General features: G+C 40.3%; 1 protein-coding gene across 5 annotated transcripts in view; it reads left to right on the forward strand.

The window, feature by feature from the left end:
- Atg10 (autophagy related 10) overlaps nt 1–17803 on the forward strand; it is a 322415-nt gene extending 304612 nt beyond the window's left edge. For all 5 annotated transcript variants that reach the window (XM_052159888.1, XM_052159887.1, XM_052159891.1 and 2 more), the window contains 3 exons: nt 16338–16435; nt 17013–17127; nt 17396–17803. In XM_052159888.1, coding sequence (XP_052015848.1) covers nt 16338–16435; nt 17013–17112 — 198 coding nt within the window. In that variant the 3' untranslated portion in view covers nt 17113–17127; nt 17396–17803. The remainder of the gene's footprint in view (nt 1–16337; nt 16436–17012; nt 17128–17395) is intronic.
- Nucleotides 17804–18774: the final 971 nt, after the last annotated feature.

Consider the following 18774-nt stretch of genomic DNA (forward strand, 5'->3'; position numbering starts at 1 on the left):
AACCTGTATTTTATATATAATATATATATAAATTATTGAAATGGGAAAATTAACTATTATAGGAGAGATTTCCATTCCTCTTAGAAATTGATAGGTTACCAGCAACAAGAACAGAGTTCTAGGCAACACAGATCTAACAAAACAAAACAAAACAAATGGAGAGAGATGTCTGCCTTATCCCATTTGTTGTGCAGAGAGTGAGCCAGCAGTGATGGCTGCTCCGCATGGGCCACCGGCCACAGCACCTCTCTGAGGATGCCTTTGTTCTTGCCACGTTGAGCCTTACACTTAAGATCATTCATGGAATGATGTCATAGTTACAAACTAACTAACGTGATGAATGAGCCAGTGTACCCAGAAAGTGAGGGATATATATTCTCTATTCATGTTTTTCTAAGCGCTTGTGGAACATTTCAAAGATTAATAACAGGGGCTGTGGAAGTGCCTCACCAGATAACAGTTCTTTCTGCTCAAGCACAAAGACATGAGTTCTAATCCACAGAACCCACATGGAAAACTAGGCAGTTACACACACTGCCGTCTCTGGCAAGCAGGGACAGGAAGGTCAGTAGGGCTTGCTAGCCACACCTTAGCTTCAGTGAGAGACACACAGGGCCAAGATGGACAGTGATAGAGCTGGACCTCTGGTGTCTACATGTGCAGGAGTATGTGCATAAAGTACACACACATACACACACACACATTTTTGTTTATATTTTTAAAGATTAAGATCAGTCCAAACATAAAGTACAAAGCATATAGTAAAACAGAAAATAGGGAGGATCTCAAAAGCCATGTGTAGCAGGAACTAGCACAGAGCAGGCACTTATGGAACACACACTCATTAAACAAAAAGCAACTGAAACTATGGGCAAACTGAAACTGTGTGCAAATGGATCTGAGCATGTGTGTGTATATGGGCCTGGAAGGGCATTTACTGGTAGTCAAACAAATCCTTCTCCTGTACTTCCTTCATTCTTTGTTCTCTATATTTTCTGAGCGACTTGTAGATGTTTATATGTTATTTGTACATAGCTGTTAAGTCGATGCTTGGGCTGGAGAGATGGCTCAGCGGTTAAGAGCACAGGTTGCTCTTCCTAAGGTCCTGAGTTAAAATCTCAGCAACCACATGGTGGCTCACAACCCTCTGTAATGGATTCTGACGCCCTCTTCTGGTGTGTCTGAAGACAGCTACAGTGTACTTAGATATAATAATAAACAAAAAAGAAAAAAAATAGATGCTTGCAGGGGAGAACTAGGGAGTTGCAAGATTGAGGAAGAGCTATCCTAAACATCGCTTTGGTCGGATGTGGGAGGGGCTTCAGTGGGATGAGCAGTAAGACTGGTGGTGTGAAGGCCTTTGCCCTCATTACACAAATGACCCTAAGCAAACCTCCTCAGGTGCTGTGGCCCGAATGCTGGGATTAAAGACCTGCGCCATCATACCCAGCCTAACCTTTCTCTATTTCTGAGGAATGTGCTCAGAGTGGAAGCAATGATCAGTCTGGATTGTGACAGTGGGTGAAAGCCCAGTGTGTGAAATTGTATTTGAGCCCTCCCAGAGAGCCAAGAGAATTAAGAAATGAGCCAAGTAACTCATCATGTTTATTACATGTAAGATGAAGGCGCAGTGTTATCATTTCCTCTGATAGTTACATCTAATAGCTCTAAAAGCAATTCACCGTATTCATGTCAGACTTATTTTATGCGACATTTAGCCATCGAAAAATTAAATTTCATAAGGGAGTATGCCTGTGTAACTCCTCTGGAGTCACAGGGATAGAAATCTGACCCATCACTTCTGTTTGCACAGAAAGCCATTTAGCAGAATTGTGTTCCAGTGAAGAGTTTATTGAGTTGCAAGCCTAACAGTGTCTGCTGTGTGCTTCCTTGAGGGTGGTTTGCTCCATGCCCAGTTGCTCAGTTCAGTAGCACTAACGGTAGATGGTAGCACTTACATGTGAGTTTACCTCTCAAACCCATCTAAAATGAGTAACACGGAAAGAGATCCTGGCAGTTTTGATCTTCTTTTATTTCTGAAAAAGGTGTGTTAAACAAATCAAGTGTCAGGAGTTTAGATTTTTTTTTCCCCCTTTGATTCCATCATGTAATTCCTGAGTGAACTAAGGACTGCTTTCATCTCTGGATCTGGCTGTCTACACAGAAAGCAGAAAGCACAGACATTATCTCCTGAGGGGATCAGTTAAAAGAACTGTCCGTTGCAGAAAAGTACCTTTTGAAAAATATTGTCCTGATTGTCTTCACTGATCATACACCAGAGCATTTGAAACCCTCTCTCCTGCTGTGCTAGATAGTCTTATATATAACTTGACACAAGCAAAAGTCATCTGAGAGGAGGGAACCTTCATCAATAAATGCCTTCATAAGATCTGGCTGTAGGCAGACCTGTAGGACATTTTTAAAATTAGTGATTAATGTGGGTGGGCAGCCCATTTGTTGGTGGTGCCATCCCTAGGCTGGTGGTCCTGGGCCCTATAAGGAAGCAGGCTGAACAAGCTTTAGGAAGCAAGCCAGTAAGCAGCACCCCTCCATGGCTTCTGCATCAGCTCCTGCCTCCAGGTTCCTGCCCTGTTTGAGTTCCTGCCCTGATTTCCTTCAGTGATGGAAATTACCTAGAAGGGTAAGGGAAATAAATCCTTTCTTCTTCAAGTTGCTTTTGGTTACGGTGTTTCATCACAGCAATAATAGCCCTAACTAAGACACCTACTTGGTCTGAACACAAATGTCTAGACTTAGAGGATTAAGTAACTGAATGAGGCTTCAAAACAAACCTGGAGGAGTTGCTGTTGGACCCTCTCTTACAGCTTCTCTTTTTGAGAGTACCTGGCATTATCAAAGGATCTGATTACCTAATTCCATCTGTCTTGGTCAGGGTTTCTGTTGATGCAACAAAACACCATGACCAAAAAAGCAAGTTAGGATGCTTACTCAGCTTATACTTCCAAATCATAGTCTATCATTGCAATGGCAGGACAGGAGTTCCGTCTCGCAGAACTAAAACCTGGAGGCAGGAGCTGATGCAGAGGCCATGGAGGGATGTCACTCACTGACTTGCTCACTCAGCTGCTTTCTTATAGAACCTACGATCACCAGCCCAGGGATGGCCCCACCCACCATGGGACGGCCCATCCCCTATTGATCACAAATTGATAAAATGTCTTTCAGCTGGATCTCTTGGAGGTATTGTCTCAACTAAGGCTCCTTCCTCTCGGATGACTCTAAGTTCTATCAAGTTGACATACAAGACCTTCCAGCACAACCACCGTCTTATCCCATCTTTGTATGCAGCCTGGGGGGAAAAAAAACCTTCATTATTTAAAACACCTGGGTCTCAGCAGTTAAGAGCATTTGTTCTTGCAGAGGACCAGGGGAGGCTTCCTAACATCCATGTAATGGTTTATAACAGTCCTAGGCTCTGGAGCCAAGAGAGCTGATGCCTTCTTCTGGTCCCCTCAGGCCCTGAGCATCCACACAGTGCACATACATGCCTGCAGGCAAAATGCTTACACACATAAAATAAAATAGTAAACAATAAGACTTGCAGAAACTTTCAAAACCAGCAAACGTGATACCAAACACTGGTGATTAACAGGGCTTCCAGGAGAGCACAGCCTGCATAAAGGAGATATGATCTGAGCTCTCAGCCATCCTAGAGAATGCAGCTCTAAGAGATGACTTCAAGCCCCATTGACTCCACCCACTCCTGAGACATCCTGGGGGACTTCAAGAAACAACCACTCCTCTCCAGTCCACCTGTTCACTCATCTGGACTACCACCCAGCATGTGCACGGACTCACAGCAATAGCATGATGATTACCAGCCCCTGACGTGGGTACCGCCAGCCTGCCCACTGCATGGGATGGAAAGAGAGGAGAGCTTGATCTTAACCCACTATACCCCAGAATCAGAGTCAGCATCCCTAACCTCCTTCTAACTGCCGTTCCATGAACTCATGTCTTTCTCCCTTTTTATTTTATGTGAGCAGAAAGTCTGTTAGGTCACAGATGCTGCCCCTACTATATAGGGGATAAGCCATCCCTTAAATCCTATCTAGTATCTTCATAAAACTGCCAAGCTCCTAGAATGTAGCAGCGCCAAGAGAGAGTGATACAATAGTGTTAATTTCCTAAATTGCAGCCTTATATCCTGTCCAAGATGATCACTAATCTGCTAAACTCAGAGACCCTACTCTCCTAGCTCAGATCCCTACCCTTCAGAGTCTACAAATGTAAAGAATTTCCTTTGTTCTTCAGGTGCCTTTCACACCTCCTACCCCAGTTCTCTTACCGCCCATAGCTAGCATTATTAGAGGACCTGATTATCTGAAAGTATTTGGCCAAGATCACTGTAAAAACTGAATTTTGTGGCTTCGGTAGCATTACGACTTCCATGAATAGAGAGGAGAGTTGGCTTGGTGGCTTTTCCAGAGGACCCAGACTTGATTGCCAGCATCCGCATAGTAGTAGCTCATGACCCTCTAATTCCAGAGCCAAGTGACCCAATGCCCTTGGCCTCTGCAGCCCACACAAAGGGACACACACTTAATACCTAATTAAATTCTTAAACAAAAATTAAATTCTTAAACAAAAGATCTCCAGGAGCTAGTATGGTGTTCGTGTCTGTAATCCAAGCACTTGAGAAGTAGAGGTAGAAGAGTCCCAAGAGCTCAGGGTCATCTTCTACTGTGTAATGAGTTCAAGTCCAGCCTGGACTATATGAGGCTCTGTGCCACAGGGAGAGCTGTAGAAGAGGAATGTGAGAGCTAGCCCTGGCAGCACATGCCTACAACAATAGTATTTGGAGGTAGATTCAGGAGGCTCAGAAGAAGCTACATGTGGAGTTTGAGGTTTGCCCAGGCTACATGAGATCCTGTCTCCAAAAAACAAAAACCAAACACCAAACAAAAAAAGACCTGTCTCCAACATTTTTGAGTTACAAAAATGCTTTGACTTTGCTTTGACTTAGTCATAAATCAGTTGAGGATTACATAAGAATTATTGCTAAGAGAATAAATGAGACAATATATGCATTCAAATCACATCAAACAAGCATTCTTTCTGTGCATGTAAGCGCTCTTGGTTTTGTGATGGTTTAGAGCCATGCATTTCCCAATCCTGTGTACACACTCAGTGTTCCTGACCCAAATGTCTGAAGGGGGAAATGCTCTGAAACCTAAAACTTTTTGAACATAAACAAAAGTTTCAAACTTTGGAGCATTGTAGAGTCATTTTATATGAGAAATGCTTAACTTGTAAAGGTCTGAAAATATTCCCAAACCTCTGAACTTGTGATGCTTCTGTTCCCAGGCATTTAGGATAAAGGAGATAAGAATTTGCTTTCAGCATTTTAAAACATAATACTCCATCTGTCTTTTAAAAGCATTTAAGGATCTGGTTCATTTTCTCCAACTAAGAGAAATTAATGTGGTTTAGAAAGCATTGGGTGTCGAAACTCGTACAGTTTAACCATGTAATCGATTAAGAATATTTTCAGTACATTGCTTGAAGATGCTCGAGGTTAGCAACATACTTCGAGGGTTTCACAGTCAAGTGAGTCTTTGTATTCTAAATGCTCTCCCAACCAAAGCCCTTACTAACATTCTAATGATAGTCCCACTGGGTCCTGCTTTGGTTCTGACATGGTAACTCTGGAGCAGTCCCCTCTCTGGGGACTAAAAGACCTCCTTTGCTGCATATTATATGGCAAGCAAGTGATTCTCAGCCCATTACCCCAGGGACATATGTGTTCAACCTTTGTGTTTGAAGGTAGGCTTGCTGAATAAAGAATCAGTATAAATTATGAGGGTCTCTCTGCAGACTAATTATCCAGTCCTGGATGATCATTGATCTTGTTTTAAAACATTTTTTTATTAAAAATAGAATCTTAAGCCGGGCAGTGGTGGTGCACACCTGTAATCCCAGCACTCGGGAGACAGTAGCAGGCAGATTTCTTGAGTTCAAGGCCAGGCTGGTCTACAGAGTGAGTTCCAGGATAGCCAGGGCTACATAGAGAAACATTGTCTCAAAAAACAAAAACAATAACAAAAACAAAAAACAAAAAACAAAAAAACCCCAACAAAAACAAAAAATAGACTCTTATCCCCTAAGGGAAAGGGGATAGAAACCCCACAGGAAGACCAACAGGATCAACTAACTTGGACTCTTGTGGCTCTCAGAGTCTGAACCACCAACCAAAGAACATACATGGGCTGGACCTAGGCCTCTCCACACATATGTAGCAGATGTGCAGCTTGGTCTTCATGTCGGTTCTGAACAACTAGAGTAGGGACTATTCCAAAAACTGATGCCTGTCTGTGGAATATGTTTGTCTAGGTGGGCTGCCTTGTCTGGCCTCAGTGAGAAAGGATGCACCTAGCCTCACAGAGACTTGAAGTGAGGGGGTACCTAGCCCACCCCCAACCCACTCAGAAGAGAAGAGGATGGGGTCATGGGGAAAGATTATGGGAGAGGGTGACCAGGAGGTGGGCACTGAATGGGATGTAAAGTGAATAGTAAAAAATAAATAAAGCAATAGATCCTTTTCTCGAATCCTAATCATAATCTTCCCTCCATCTACTCCTCCCAATTCCTTGCCACCTCTCCTCCCCTCCAGATCCACTCCCTTTCTGTCTCTCATTAGAAAAGAACAGGTTAGCTGGGCCATGGTGGTGTAAGCCATTAATCCCAGCACTTGGGTGGCAGAGGCAGGCAGATTTCTGAGTTCAAGGCTAGCCTGGTCTACAAAGTGAGTTCCAGAACAGCCAGGGCTACACAGAGAAACCCTGTCTCAAAAAAAAGAAAAAAGAAAAAAGAACAGGTTTCTAAGAGATAGCAATTAAACACGACTAAGCAAAATATAAGATGAAGTAAAAACTATCATATGGGACTTGGGCATGGTGACCCTTCGGGGCCAGGAGTTGGAAGAGCAGGCACAAGAATCAGAGACCCGCTCATTCTCATAGCCATGAGTCCATAACAGTACTGAGCTAACTGCTAGAATAGATAACAGAAGCCTGGTGCAGACCCACGTACATCCTGTGCTTGCTGTTCCCGTCTCTGAGCCTGTAGAGTCCGTGCTTAGTTCCTTCGGAGGGCCTGCTCTCCTGGTGTCCTCCATCTCCTCTGATGCTTAAAATTTTTTCACCTCCTCTTCCACAGAATTCCCTGAGCTCTGAAGGGAGATATTTGGTGGAGACCTCCAATCTAAATTCACTAAGGGTCTCTGCATCTGTTCCCATCTACTGCCATGGAAGCCTCTCTGATGACTGCAAAAGGCACTGGTCTTTGAGTATAGCAGACTATCATTAGGCATCATTTTATTCATTTTTTTTGACCAGTCATGTGTGGTTTTTACCCTGGGTCACTGGGCTATCTAGTCTGTGGTTCTTGTTTACCCAAGCAGTGTTGGGTATATGTTCCTTCCCATGGAGTGGCCTTACGTCAAATCAAACATTGGTTGGTTAGCTACTCCCACAAATTCTGTGCCACCATTGCCCTAGCATAGTTTTCAGGTAGGACAGAATGTAGGTCTAAAGTTTTAGAGCTGGGTTGGTGTCCGTGGTTCTATTTTGGTAGCCTGCATAGGACCTTCCCGTACCAAAGAGACTAGAATATAGACGTGAATATACTACTTCTACTTCTCCACGTTTAATGAGTTGTGTGAATGTTGTAATGGTCAATGGGGCCCCACTGTCAGTTTGCAGAGAGCAACCCTTCATCTTAGCATCATCCTGGGTTGTTTGGAGATTTCCATGGGACCTCCTTGGCCAACAACTCAATTGATTGCAAACCAGTCTCACCACTGAAGTCTTACCTGGCTTCAGGAGATGGACAGTTGAGATTGTATCTCCCATTACAAGGACTCCTCACTCGGATCACCTTCATGGATTCCAGAAAGTTTCCACTGTACAGGTTTCCACACAAACCCCAAATACCATTCCTACAATTCCAGCAATCTCTCCCCATACTCTTTACCTCCATCCCATTTTCCCTTTCCACTAGATCCCACCCATCCCTGTCTCCACCCATCCCCAATCCACCTATAAAATCTCTTATTTTTCCCCTTCCCAATGAGATCTATATATATATATTCCCCCTAGATTCCTTATTTGTATAACTTCCATGGGTCTGTGGACTGTAGCTCAGCTATCATTTACTTAATGGCTAATATCCATGTGCAAGTGAATACATACCATATTTATCTTTCTGGGTCTGAGTTACCTCATTTATTTTTTTTCAGTTACATCCATTTGCCTGCAGATTAAATGCTGTTATTTTTTTAACAGCTGGATAATGCTTCATTATGCAAGTGTACCAATTTGTGTTTATTCATTCTTCTATTGAGGGACGTCTAGATTGTTTCCAGGTTCTGGCTATAATAAAGCCACACTGAACATGGTTGAGCAAGTGTCTATGTGATAGCATGGAGCATTCTTAGGCATATGACCAAGAGTGGCATAGCTGGATCTTATGGTAGATTGATTTCCATCTTTCTGAGGGACTGTCATATTGATTTCCATAGTGGCTGTATGAGTTTTCACTCCCATCAGCAATGGAGGAGTGTTCCCTTGCTCCATATCCTAACAACCATGAGTGTCACTTGTATTGTTTATCCTAGCCATTCTGACAGGTGTAAGATGGAATTTCCAAGTAGTTTTGATTTTCATTTTCCTGATGGTAGAGGATGTTGAACATATTTTTAAGTGTCTCTCTGCCATTTGAGATTCTGATAGTAAGAATTATCTGTTTAGACTTGTTCCCTATTTTTAATTGGATATTTGGTTTCTTTTTATGTCTAAATCATTGAGTTCTTATTATATTTTGGGTATTAGTCCTCTATCAGATGTGGAGTTGCTAAAAATCTTTTCTCATTCTGTGGGCTGCTGTATTGTCCTTTTGCTTTTCAGTTTCAAGAGGTCCCATTTATAAATTGTTGATTTATAAATGTGCCTGTGCTATCAGTGTTCTCTTCAGAAAGTTTTCTCCTATGCCAATTCACCCAAGGCAATTCCCCACTTTCCCTTCTATTAGGTTCAGTGTATCTGGTTTTATGTTGAGGTCTTTGATAGACTTGGACTTGAGGTTTGTGAAGGTGATAAATATACGGATCTATTTGCATTCTTCTATATATAGACATCCAGTTTAACTAGCACCATTTGTTGCAGATACTGTAATTTTTCCACGGTGTATTTCTGGCTTCATTATCAAAAGTAAGGTGTACATATTTTGGATTTATGCCTAGATCTACTAATTTGATTCCAGTAATCAATGTGTCTGTTTTAATGCCAATTCCTTATGTTTTTTTTTTTTACTACTATTACTATGTAGTAAAATCTGAAGACAGGGATTGTGATACTTCCAGCAGTTTGATTATTGTTCAGATTTGTTTTAGCTATCCTGCATTTTGATGTTCCCTATGAAGTTGAGGTTTGTAAAGGTCTGTAAAGAATTGTTTAAATTGTGGTTGCATTGAATCTGTAGATTGCTTTTGGTAGGATGGTCATTTTTACTATGTTAATATTACTGATCCATGACCACGGAAGATCTTTCCATCTTCTGATATCTTCTTCAATATCTTTCTTCAAAGACTTGAAGTTTACTCAAGATATTGTACATTATTTGAGGCTACTGTGAAAGGTATTGTTTCCCTGATTTATTTTTTCAGTCCATTTTTCATTTGTGTATAGGAGGGTTACTGATTTTTTTTTTAATTTGAGTTAATCTTGTATTCAGCCACTCTACTGAAAGTGTTTATCATCCGTAAGAGTTCCCCAGTGGATCATTTCATCTGCAAATAACTATACTTTGACTTCTTCCTTTTCAATTTGTATCCTTTTGATTTTCTTCAGTTGTCTTATTGCTCTAGCTAAAACTTCAAGTAATATGTTAAATAGGTATGGAGAAAGTAGACAACCTTGTCTTGTTCCTGATTTTAGTGGAATTTCTTTTAGTGTCTCTTCATTTAATTTGATATTGGCTATAGGTTTGCTGTAAATTGCTTTCATTATGTTAGGTATATAAGGTATGTCCCTTATATCCCTAATCTCTCCAGGACTTTTATCATGAAGGGGTGCAGAATTTTGTCAAAGGCCTTTTCTAATGAGATGATTATGTGATTTCTTTCTTTAAGTTTGTTTATATGGCAATTATATTTACTGATTTTCTTATATTGAACCATCCTTGCCTCTTTGATTTGAAGCCTACTTGATTATGTTGGATGATCTTTTTGATGTGTTCTTGGACTCTGTTTGCCAGTACTTTATTGAGTATTTTTCCATCTATGTTCATAAGGGAAATTGATCTGTGCTTTACTTTTTGTTGATTCTTTGTGTAATTTGGATATCAGGGCATATGTGGCCTCATAAAATGAACTGGACAGTAGTTCTTCTGTTTTGTGAAATAATTTGAGGAGTATTAGTGTTAACTGTTATTTGAAAGCCTGATAGAACTCTGCCTTCAATCCACCTGGCCAAGAGCTTTCTTTGTTGGATTTTTTTAATGACTGATTCTATTTCCTTAGCTGCCATAGGTCTATTAAATTGTTTTCCTGATCTTCATTTAACTTAGGTAAGTGAGGAAATTAGCCATTTCTCTTAGACTTACCAACTTGTTGGAGTATAGGTTTTTAAAGCATGACCTTATAATTCTCTGGATTTCCTTGGTTTCTGTTATGTCTTCCATTTCATTTCTGATTTTATTAATTTGGATACTCTTTCTGTGGATAAAGATTTGTCTATCTTGTTGATTTTTCTCAAAGAACCAGCCCTTTGTTTCATTGATGCTTAGTGTTGTTCTCTTTGCTTCTATTTTGCTGATTTCAGCTTTCAGTTTTATTATTTCTTGCCATCTCCTTTGGTGTGCTTGCTTCTTTTTTTCTAGAGCTTCCAGGTGTGCTATTAAATAGCTAATATGAGAACTCTCCAATGTTTCTGTAAGCTCTTAGTGCTGTAAACTTCCTTCTTAGCCTTCTTTCATTGTGTCTCATAAGTTTGGGTCTGCTATGTGTTCATTTTCATTGAATTCTGCAAAGGCTTTGTTGTCTTTCTTTGTTTCTGTCTTTATGTTTGTCTCAGTAGAGAGGTGTTCCGTTTCTATGGAATTGTAAGCTTTCTCTTGTTGCTATCCAGCTTTAATCTCTGTATTCTGATAGGATGATATCTGATAGTTATTTCTATCTTGTTTTATCTGTTGAGATTTGTTTTGCTTCTAAGTACATGACCAATTTTGGAGAATATTTCATGAGGTGCAAAGAGGAAGGTATATTCTTTTGTGTTTGGATGAAATGTTCTCCAAATATCTGTTTGGTCCATTTGGTTTATAATGTCTGTAGTTCTCTGTTTAGTTTTTGTCTGGATGACCTGTCCATTGGTGAGAATAGGGTATTGAAGTCTCCCAAAATCAGTGTGTGTAGGTCAATATGTGATTTTAACTATAATAGTGTTTCTTTTTATAAACTTGGTTACCCTTTTGTTTGGTGCATAGATGTTAAGAAATAAAATATCCCATTGGCAAGTTTTTTCTTTGTTGAGTATGTAGTGTCTCGCAACATCTCTTTTTATTAATTTTGGTTTCAAGTCTCTTTTTTTTTTTAAAAAAAAAAAGTATTAGAATGGCTATAACAGCTTTCTGCTTTGGTCCAGTTGATTGGAATATCTTTTTCCAACCCTTTGCTCTGAGGTAATGTCTATTCTTGATGTTGAGGTGTGTTTATTGTATGCAGCAGAACAATGGATCCCGTTTTCAAATCTATCCTGTTAGTATATGTCTTTTTATTCCAGAATTGAGACCATTGACATTAGTAGATATCACTGACCGATGATTGTTGATTCTTGTTATTTGCCCTTGGTGGTGGTGATGGTGGTGGTAGTGGTGGTGGTGGTGGTGGTGGTGGTGTGATTCCCTTCTTTTAGTTTTGCTGGTGTGAGATTATTTATTTCCCATATTTTCAAGGGTGTAGTTAACCTCTTTGAATTAGAGTTTTTCTTATAGTGCCTTCTGTAGAGCTGGATTTGTAGATAGATATTGTTTACATTTGACTTTATCCTGGAATATCTTGCTTTCTCAGTCTATATGATTGAAAGCTTTGCTGGGTATAGACTGGCATCTGTGCTCTCTTAAAGTCTGTAGCACATCTTCCCAGGCTCTTCTGACTTTTAGGGTCTCCATTGAGAAGATTCTAGAAGGTATGATTCTAATATTTCTACCTTTACATGTTACTTGGTCCTTTTCCCTTGAAACTTTTTCTTTCTTTGTTTTATATATTTAGCATTTTGATTATTATGTGCTGAGTTGGGTAGTGTCTTTTCTAGTCAAATCTATTTGGCGTTCCATTTACTTCTTATACCTTTATAGTCATATCCTTCTTTAGGTAAGGACAATTTTCTTCTATGACTTTATTGAAGACATTTTCTAGAACTTAAAGCTAGGTTTCTTCTCCTTCTTCTATTCCTATTATCCTTAGCTTTGACTTGTTTGTCCTGTCCCAGATTTCCTGCATATTTTGTGTCAATAGGTTTTTGGATTTAACATTTTCTTTGAATGATGTATCAGTTTCTTATATCTTCAATGCCTGAGATTCTCTCTATCATCTCATGTATTATGTGGGTGAAGCTTTCCTCTGTAGTTTTAGTTCCTGTTTAAATGTTTAAGATTTTCTTGGTTTTAGACTCAGCCATTTGATTGTGATATGTCTACTGTTACATTGAATATTTACTGTACTCCTTTCTCCTCTCTTCAGAGTCACACATTTTATGTTGCTGCAGTGGAGTCTGCCCACCAGGTGTGGGGGACTCATTTTCTACACAGTTTTTCTCCTCTTTTTCAAAGTGAATATTTCTTTTAACATGCCTTCAAATCCAATGATTCTTTCTGCTGCGGTCTCACATCAGTGATGAACTTACCTGGTACATCTCTGCCTGGTGTTGCACAGTGAGTTCATCATTCCGTAGGCTTCCTCCTGAGCTTTCTTTCCCTTTACTGAAACCACTGTTTGCAGAATCATTGTCATCACTTTCCCATTTAATTCTGTAAACATATTTTAAATCTTTGAACATAGCTGCATAGCTGTTTCAAATTCTTTGCAAATCCAATGACTCAGAGTTCATATTGATTTTTAAATAAATCACCTTATGTGGTTTCTTCATGTGTGTCAAAAACTTCTTTGAAAACTGGACACTTTGGACAACATATTACAGCAATCCTGGATTCTGATAGCTTCTTCTGTGGGCTGGCTTTTTGCTATTGTTTCTGTTATTTCTGTTTGGTTTACTAACTATCCTGGGCTTTATCTTCAGAATTAGTCTCCCCTATGAGTATAGCCACTGATATGTCTGCTATTTTTCTTTTTAATTCTGTTTTTGTTGTTGGTTTTGGTTTGTTTTGGGACAAAGTCTTACTGTGCTACTCAGGCTGATGGGCCTCATGATCCTTCTACCTCAGTCTCCCAAAAGGGTGAAATTATACTCATAGTCTATCCCTCTGTCTGGCTTTTTATTTTCATTTAAAACCGTTTTGCCTGCCTTCCTCTGAGTGACACAGCTATGTCTGTATAGTTTACAGATTGTATTCAGCACATTGAGACCAAAAGATTCTGTCAGATAGTCTCCCCTTTTTTTGCCCTGGTTAATATATGGGTGAAGTACCGTTAAATTTAATCCTATTCAAGTCAATCTTGGCTTTCCTTTCCTGGCAGGCCTTGTGTCCTTCCATCAACCCGAGATGCCTGCAGAACCCCCTGTCCCCTTCCCTCCTGTAACTGCCTCCACTTCAGGACCTCTGTGTTACAGTGTTCATCTTACCAGCTGCTTACCTGCTCTGGAACTGCAGCCTCTGGCCCCAGAGCAGGAAGGCTCCTTCTTTAGATCTGGTTTTGTGATTAGCACTGAACTGACAGTGCTTCTCAACAGTGGCCAGGATGGTCCCAGCCCCTCTAGCATCACAGCTGCTTCTTCTTAAGGCCAGAGGCTGGGCCCTGGCAAAGCCTCCAGTAAGGAGAGCCAGGGTCTGGTGACAAGGGATATGAAGTATTCCTAAGCAAGAAAGCTGCGAGATTTCCTCTGTTTCTAATTAGGAATCCTTGAGCTTATTTACATAAACTATACTTCTCAAAAATTTTGTTTGCCTTTGGTTGTTGATTCCTAGTCCCTGGAAATAGTTTGCCTGGAACTGATGTCTGACAGTTTCATTCAGGTTTGTACTTTGAGAGAAGAGGAATTGCTGACCCATTTTTTCCTAGTTGAGAGTCCGCTCCCCTCCACCATTATTTCTTTTCCCCTTTTGTAATATTTTTATTAATTCTTTAAGAATTTCATAAATGAGCCAGATGTCAGGTGCATAGCTTTAGTTCCAGCACTTGGAAGCAGAGGCAAGTGGATCTCTTGAGTTTGAGGCCAGCCTCATCTACACAGTGAGTTCCAGGACAGTCAGGGCCACACAGATAAAATCTGTCTTAAAAAAACAAACAAACAAAAAAAGAATTTTATAAACGTATTTTCAGCATCATTACTCCCCAGCTCCTCCCCTTATCCCATCCTTTCTCATCCAGCTTTGAGATTTCTTTTTCCTCTTATTCCTCCTCTTCTTCTTTTTCTCTTTCTGCCTCTTCCTCGTCCTTTTCCTTCTCTTCTTCTGTTTCTTCTGCATCTGCTTCTACTTCTTCTGCTTCTTCTACTTCTACTAAGACATCCCATTGTCTATGCCCATAAATTGGCAGAAGAATGATCTGTAGCATATGTCTAATCATTCCCATATAGAGAATATGGAATTACACCATAGGGGATTTCAGTTATTTGAGAGACAAAGAGAAGGGAAAGAGAGAAGTCAGAGGAAAGAGAAACAATGCAGATCATTCCTTTTCACACACTGTGTTGTGCTCACAGAACATGTGCCCCCTGACCTGGGAGGAAGGCCGCATGCTGAAGCAACTAGCACACTAGCCAAATTTAAGCTTAAATATGCAAATGACTTTGGTTCCTTGACTACTAACAAGGAGGTAAGGGAAATGCCTCATTCTGACTGCTGTTACTGGTCTTCCTATACATCACTGAAGAAAAATTAAAATAATCATAAGCCAAAAAATACACTGGCTAACTGAGACAACCAAGGAAATTTATCTAATTTATCGTGTGTGAATGGCATGTGTGTCCCATTGTACTCAATAGTAAGTCAGTGAATAGCTCCTGTAAAAGTTTCTGTTATTCACGTGATATAATTGTCATATCAGAGGCTCACTGCCTCTGTCTGCTAGCCTAGGCCCAGTCCTGGAAGCTTCTGGCCTTCATATAATCTTATCTAGGCCTAGAATGTTTTCAGCCTCCGAGACTTACTGCTGAGTAAGCTAGCTCACCCTTTCTTGTTCTTTCTGAACTCTGGCTGGCTTATTCAACTAAGCTGTTCTGGCTTAACGTCCACTCCAACCTCGCTGATTCAATATAGCTTCTCTCTTGACCACTGACTGAGTTGATCTGCTTGGCTTCATACTAACTTTGGCAATCTGTTCTAATCAGTTAGCTCCATTTAATTCTCTGGTTCATTCTGTCTTCACCTGTGTCTAACTTGTTGTCTCTCTGCAACCTGCCTCTCTATTACTGTCCTGGTAAAGTTGCCTTCTTTCTCTCTGTGTGCTGTTCCCTCAAGTAGCTTCCCTTTCCTCTCTCTTCTTGTGAGAGTTGGGCATATCCTATTCTGTCAAATCTGTCTCTGATTCATCCTTTTACTCAATTAGACATCACTTTCAAACAGCGGTGCTTCTTTCTACAAACTAACTTTACTTTCATTATTTGGGATTAAAGGTGTGTACTGAGGTCATGTCTGTAATCCAGTCAGTGTGTGCTGGGGTTTGAACTCAGGACCTCTGGAAGAGCCGTCAGTGCTCTTAACCACTGAGCAATCTCTCCAGCCCTCATAATCCTTCTCAAACAGTGCCATTCCTTGATGGTTAATCAACATATAGGAGCCTAAGGAACGCTTTCTCATTCACACCACCACAGTGGGTAAAGGCACTTACAGCCAAGCTGGATGACATGAGGTCAAGTCCCAGGACCCATGTGGTAAAAGGAGAGGAATGACTCCTGCAAGTTGTCCTCAGATCTCCACATGTGTACATATGTGCAAATGCCTGTATGCCAACACACACACACACACACACACACACACATGCATGCACACACACACATTCATGTACACATACACATGCATGCACACACATGTACGTGGTTTGGGGGAAAGAGAGAAATGGTGTAGAGATTTTAAATGATAAAAAGGAAACCAGATGATTTAATGTTTTTCAAGTAGTTCACAGTGAGTTTGGATTTTTACAGGAGCATCCAATACTTGGACAGCCATTTTTTGTTGTACATCCCTGCAAGACAAATGAATTCATGACTGCTGTGCTAAAGAATTCACAGAAAATCAATAGGTAAGAAACACGATCAAGACCCGTGGTGCTCTACTCTGATTTTAAAAGTGTAAATCTTTTCATCTGACTCTAAAAACCAGGCTAAAATAAGAAATATTCTTTCTAATAATAATGGTAAACACATCGATTTTGTTTGTGTGCTAGGTGTTCTGAGTTTGATATATGAGCACACTGGGCTTTTATAATACCCCAATAACTTTTACTTAATTTCAGAGAAGAAAGCTAAAGCAGAGAAGAGTTAAGCAACTCTATCAAAGTCATGAAGCTAGTTTGGGGTAGGACTGGGATTTGAATACAGGCTTTTAACTACTGGCTCAACAAATGTTATAAATTCAAATGGAAATTTGGGGTCATTGTGAGGAATCAGAGGCCCCAGTTCTGTTTTCCAATTTAACTTCCTTGGTGAGAGATCTTCACATACCCTAGCATCACAAATCTACCTCACACCACCACGTGGCTGGCATCCAGGCAAGTCCCAGGGAAAGGTCTGGTTTCCCTTCCCTTTGGCCACTCACTGGCTTGCCATCAGAAACTTCTCTGGGACATTTGCATTACATATATCTTGCTTGTTTTCTAGAAACATCAACTACATCACATCATGGCTGAGCATCCTGGGGCCAGTTGTTGGTCTGAATTTACCTCTGAGCTATGCTAAAGCAACATCACAGTCGGAGTGATTGTTGACAAGCAAGGTAAAGAGAAATGCCTGGGTTTCATTCTTCCTTCGGGTCTGGGGTCAGCTTGCATTGTCTGTATGGGGCTGGGCCCTGTCTCGCTCCCTTGTGCTCCAACAGTGACCTATCCAGATATCTGGGAAGGGTTTTATTTTCTTTCAGAGAACATCCCCACAGCTACAGGGGTGGGTGGTTCTATTTTTATGGCCACCATTCATGAAATAAGACTTTACTGCTTTTTTTTTTTTTCTCTCTCTCTTTGCTTTTGTTTTCTCCTCGTGCTCAGATCTACTGATCTAGAAACTGCAGCCTGAAGAACACCAAGATCTGTACCTGGCAAGCCTTGGTTTTCATAGAAATGGGACTGCAGTATCTCGGGTCACCAAGATCTGATGTGGATTTCTTTCTTCCAAAACATCTGCAGAAACCTGTTTGGAATAGTGGTTGTGGAAGGAACAAGTCACAGATTCAGATCACTATAAATAACAAGAAAGAACCTAGTTCTTTGATGATGTCACTTCTGGCATCAACAGGGCTTGCACAGACCATTTTTGCCTAGGCACAATCTCAATGTGGAGATTGATGGGGAAGCGTATTTGTGTGCTTGCTTTAGTGTATGATGTATGAAAATTAAAATGTAGAACTTGCCTGTTTCTGAAAATTAATGTAATAAATATGACCTATCTTAAATTATTCTCCCATAGTCAAATTAAAGAGCAATGGTTTATTTCTCTATCTCTCACCAAAAAAAGTGTGTGTGTGTGTGTGTGTGTGTGTGTGTGTGTGGTGTGTATGTGTGTGTATGTTAACACACACATAAAAATTAGAAGCAGAATAAAGAATAGCTGATCATTTTAATATAATAATGTGTTACAAGTCAAGTATGGAATGGTAAGTACGGGTTTTTTAAATAGCTGTAGGAAACACTCAAGCATATAAATAACACAATCATTTTCCTTCTTCCTTCAAGACCCACAATTGCTCTGCTGTATTACTATGAAGCCCTACAATGTTCTCTTTAATATGAGAATAACGAGCTGTCTCATAATGTTGCTGTGAGAACTATATGAAGTCATTAACGCACAATTATTGAAAAGTGTGTACAAATACTAATTAAATATTCACCTGCTGCATAATTGACTACTGTTAATTTATCCCATAATATGTTTTCTAGTCAGAAAAGCATCAGGACAAAATTTATCAGGAGGAATAACAGATTAGATTTTTGTTTTCTAGAAGATGAAAGTAAGTGGAAAATACAGTAGTTATAGTTCCTTCCGTGAGGTGTACCCTGCAGAATCACCTGAGGATGGCGAATACCTACAAATGCCAGTGCCTCCTTCTGGAACATCCTGTCTGGGGTGACCTTGGCAGACATACTCCCTAGAAAACCTCTGCTTTGCATTAGCCTATACCATAGAACTGAACTGTCTTCAATTAGTCCCAGCAAGCCCTGTCAGTTCTCTGAATGATAGACTTGCCTCCTGGTGTTTGTCAACACAAGGTCCCATCATAACCTGATAAACTCATTGTAAGCTGGTAATACTATAAGCTGAAGATGTGTTTAATAGAGCCAACCTATGGAGCATCGTAGTCTAGCTAACTCATTTTTGTTTAATTTTTATACTTTGTTTTGTCTGTGTTTAAGCACAGGACAGAGAGCTT

Source organism: Apodemus sylvaticus, chromosome 16 (assembly GCF_947179515.1).
Source record: "Apodemus sylvaticus chromosome 16, mApoSyl1.1, whole genome shotgun sequence".
In the NCBI taxonomy this organism is placed as follows: Eukaryota; Metazoa; Chordata; class Mammalia; order Rodentia; family Muridae; genus Apodemus; species Apodemus sylvaticus.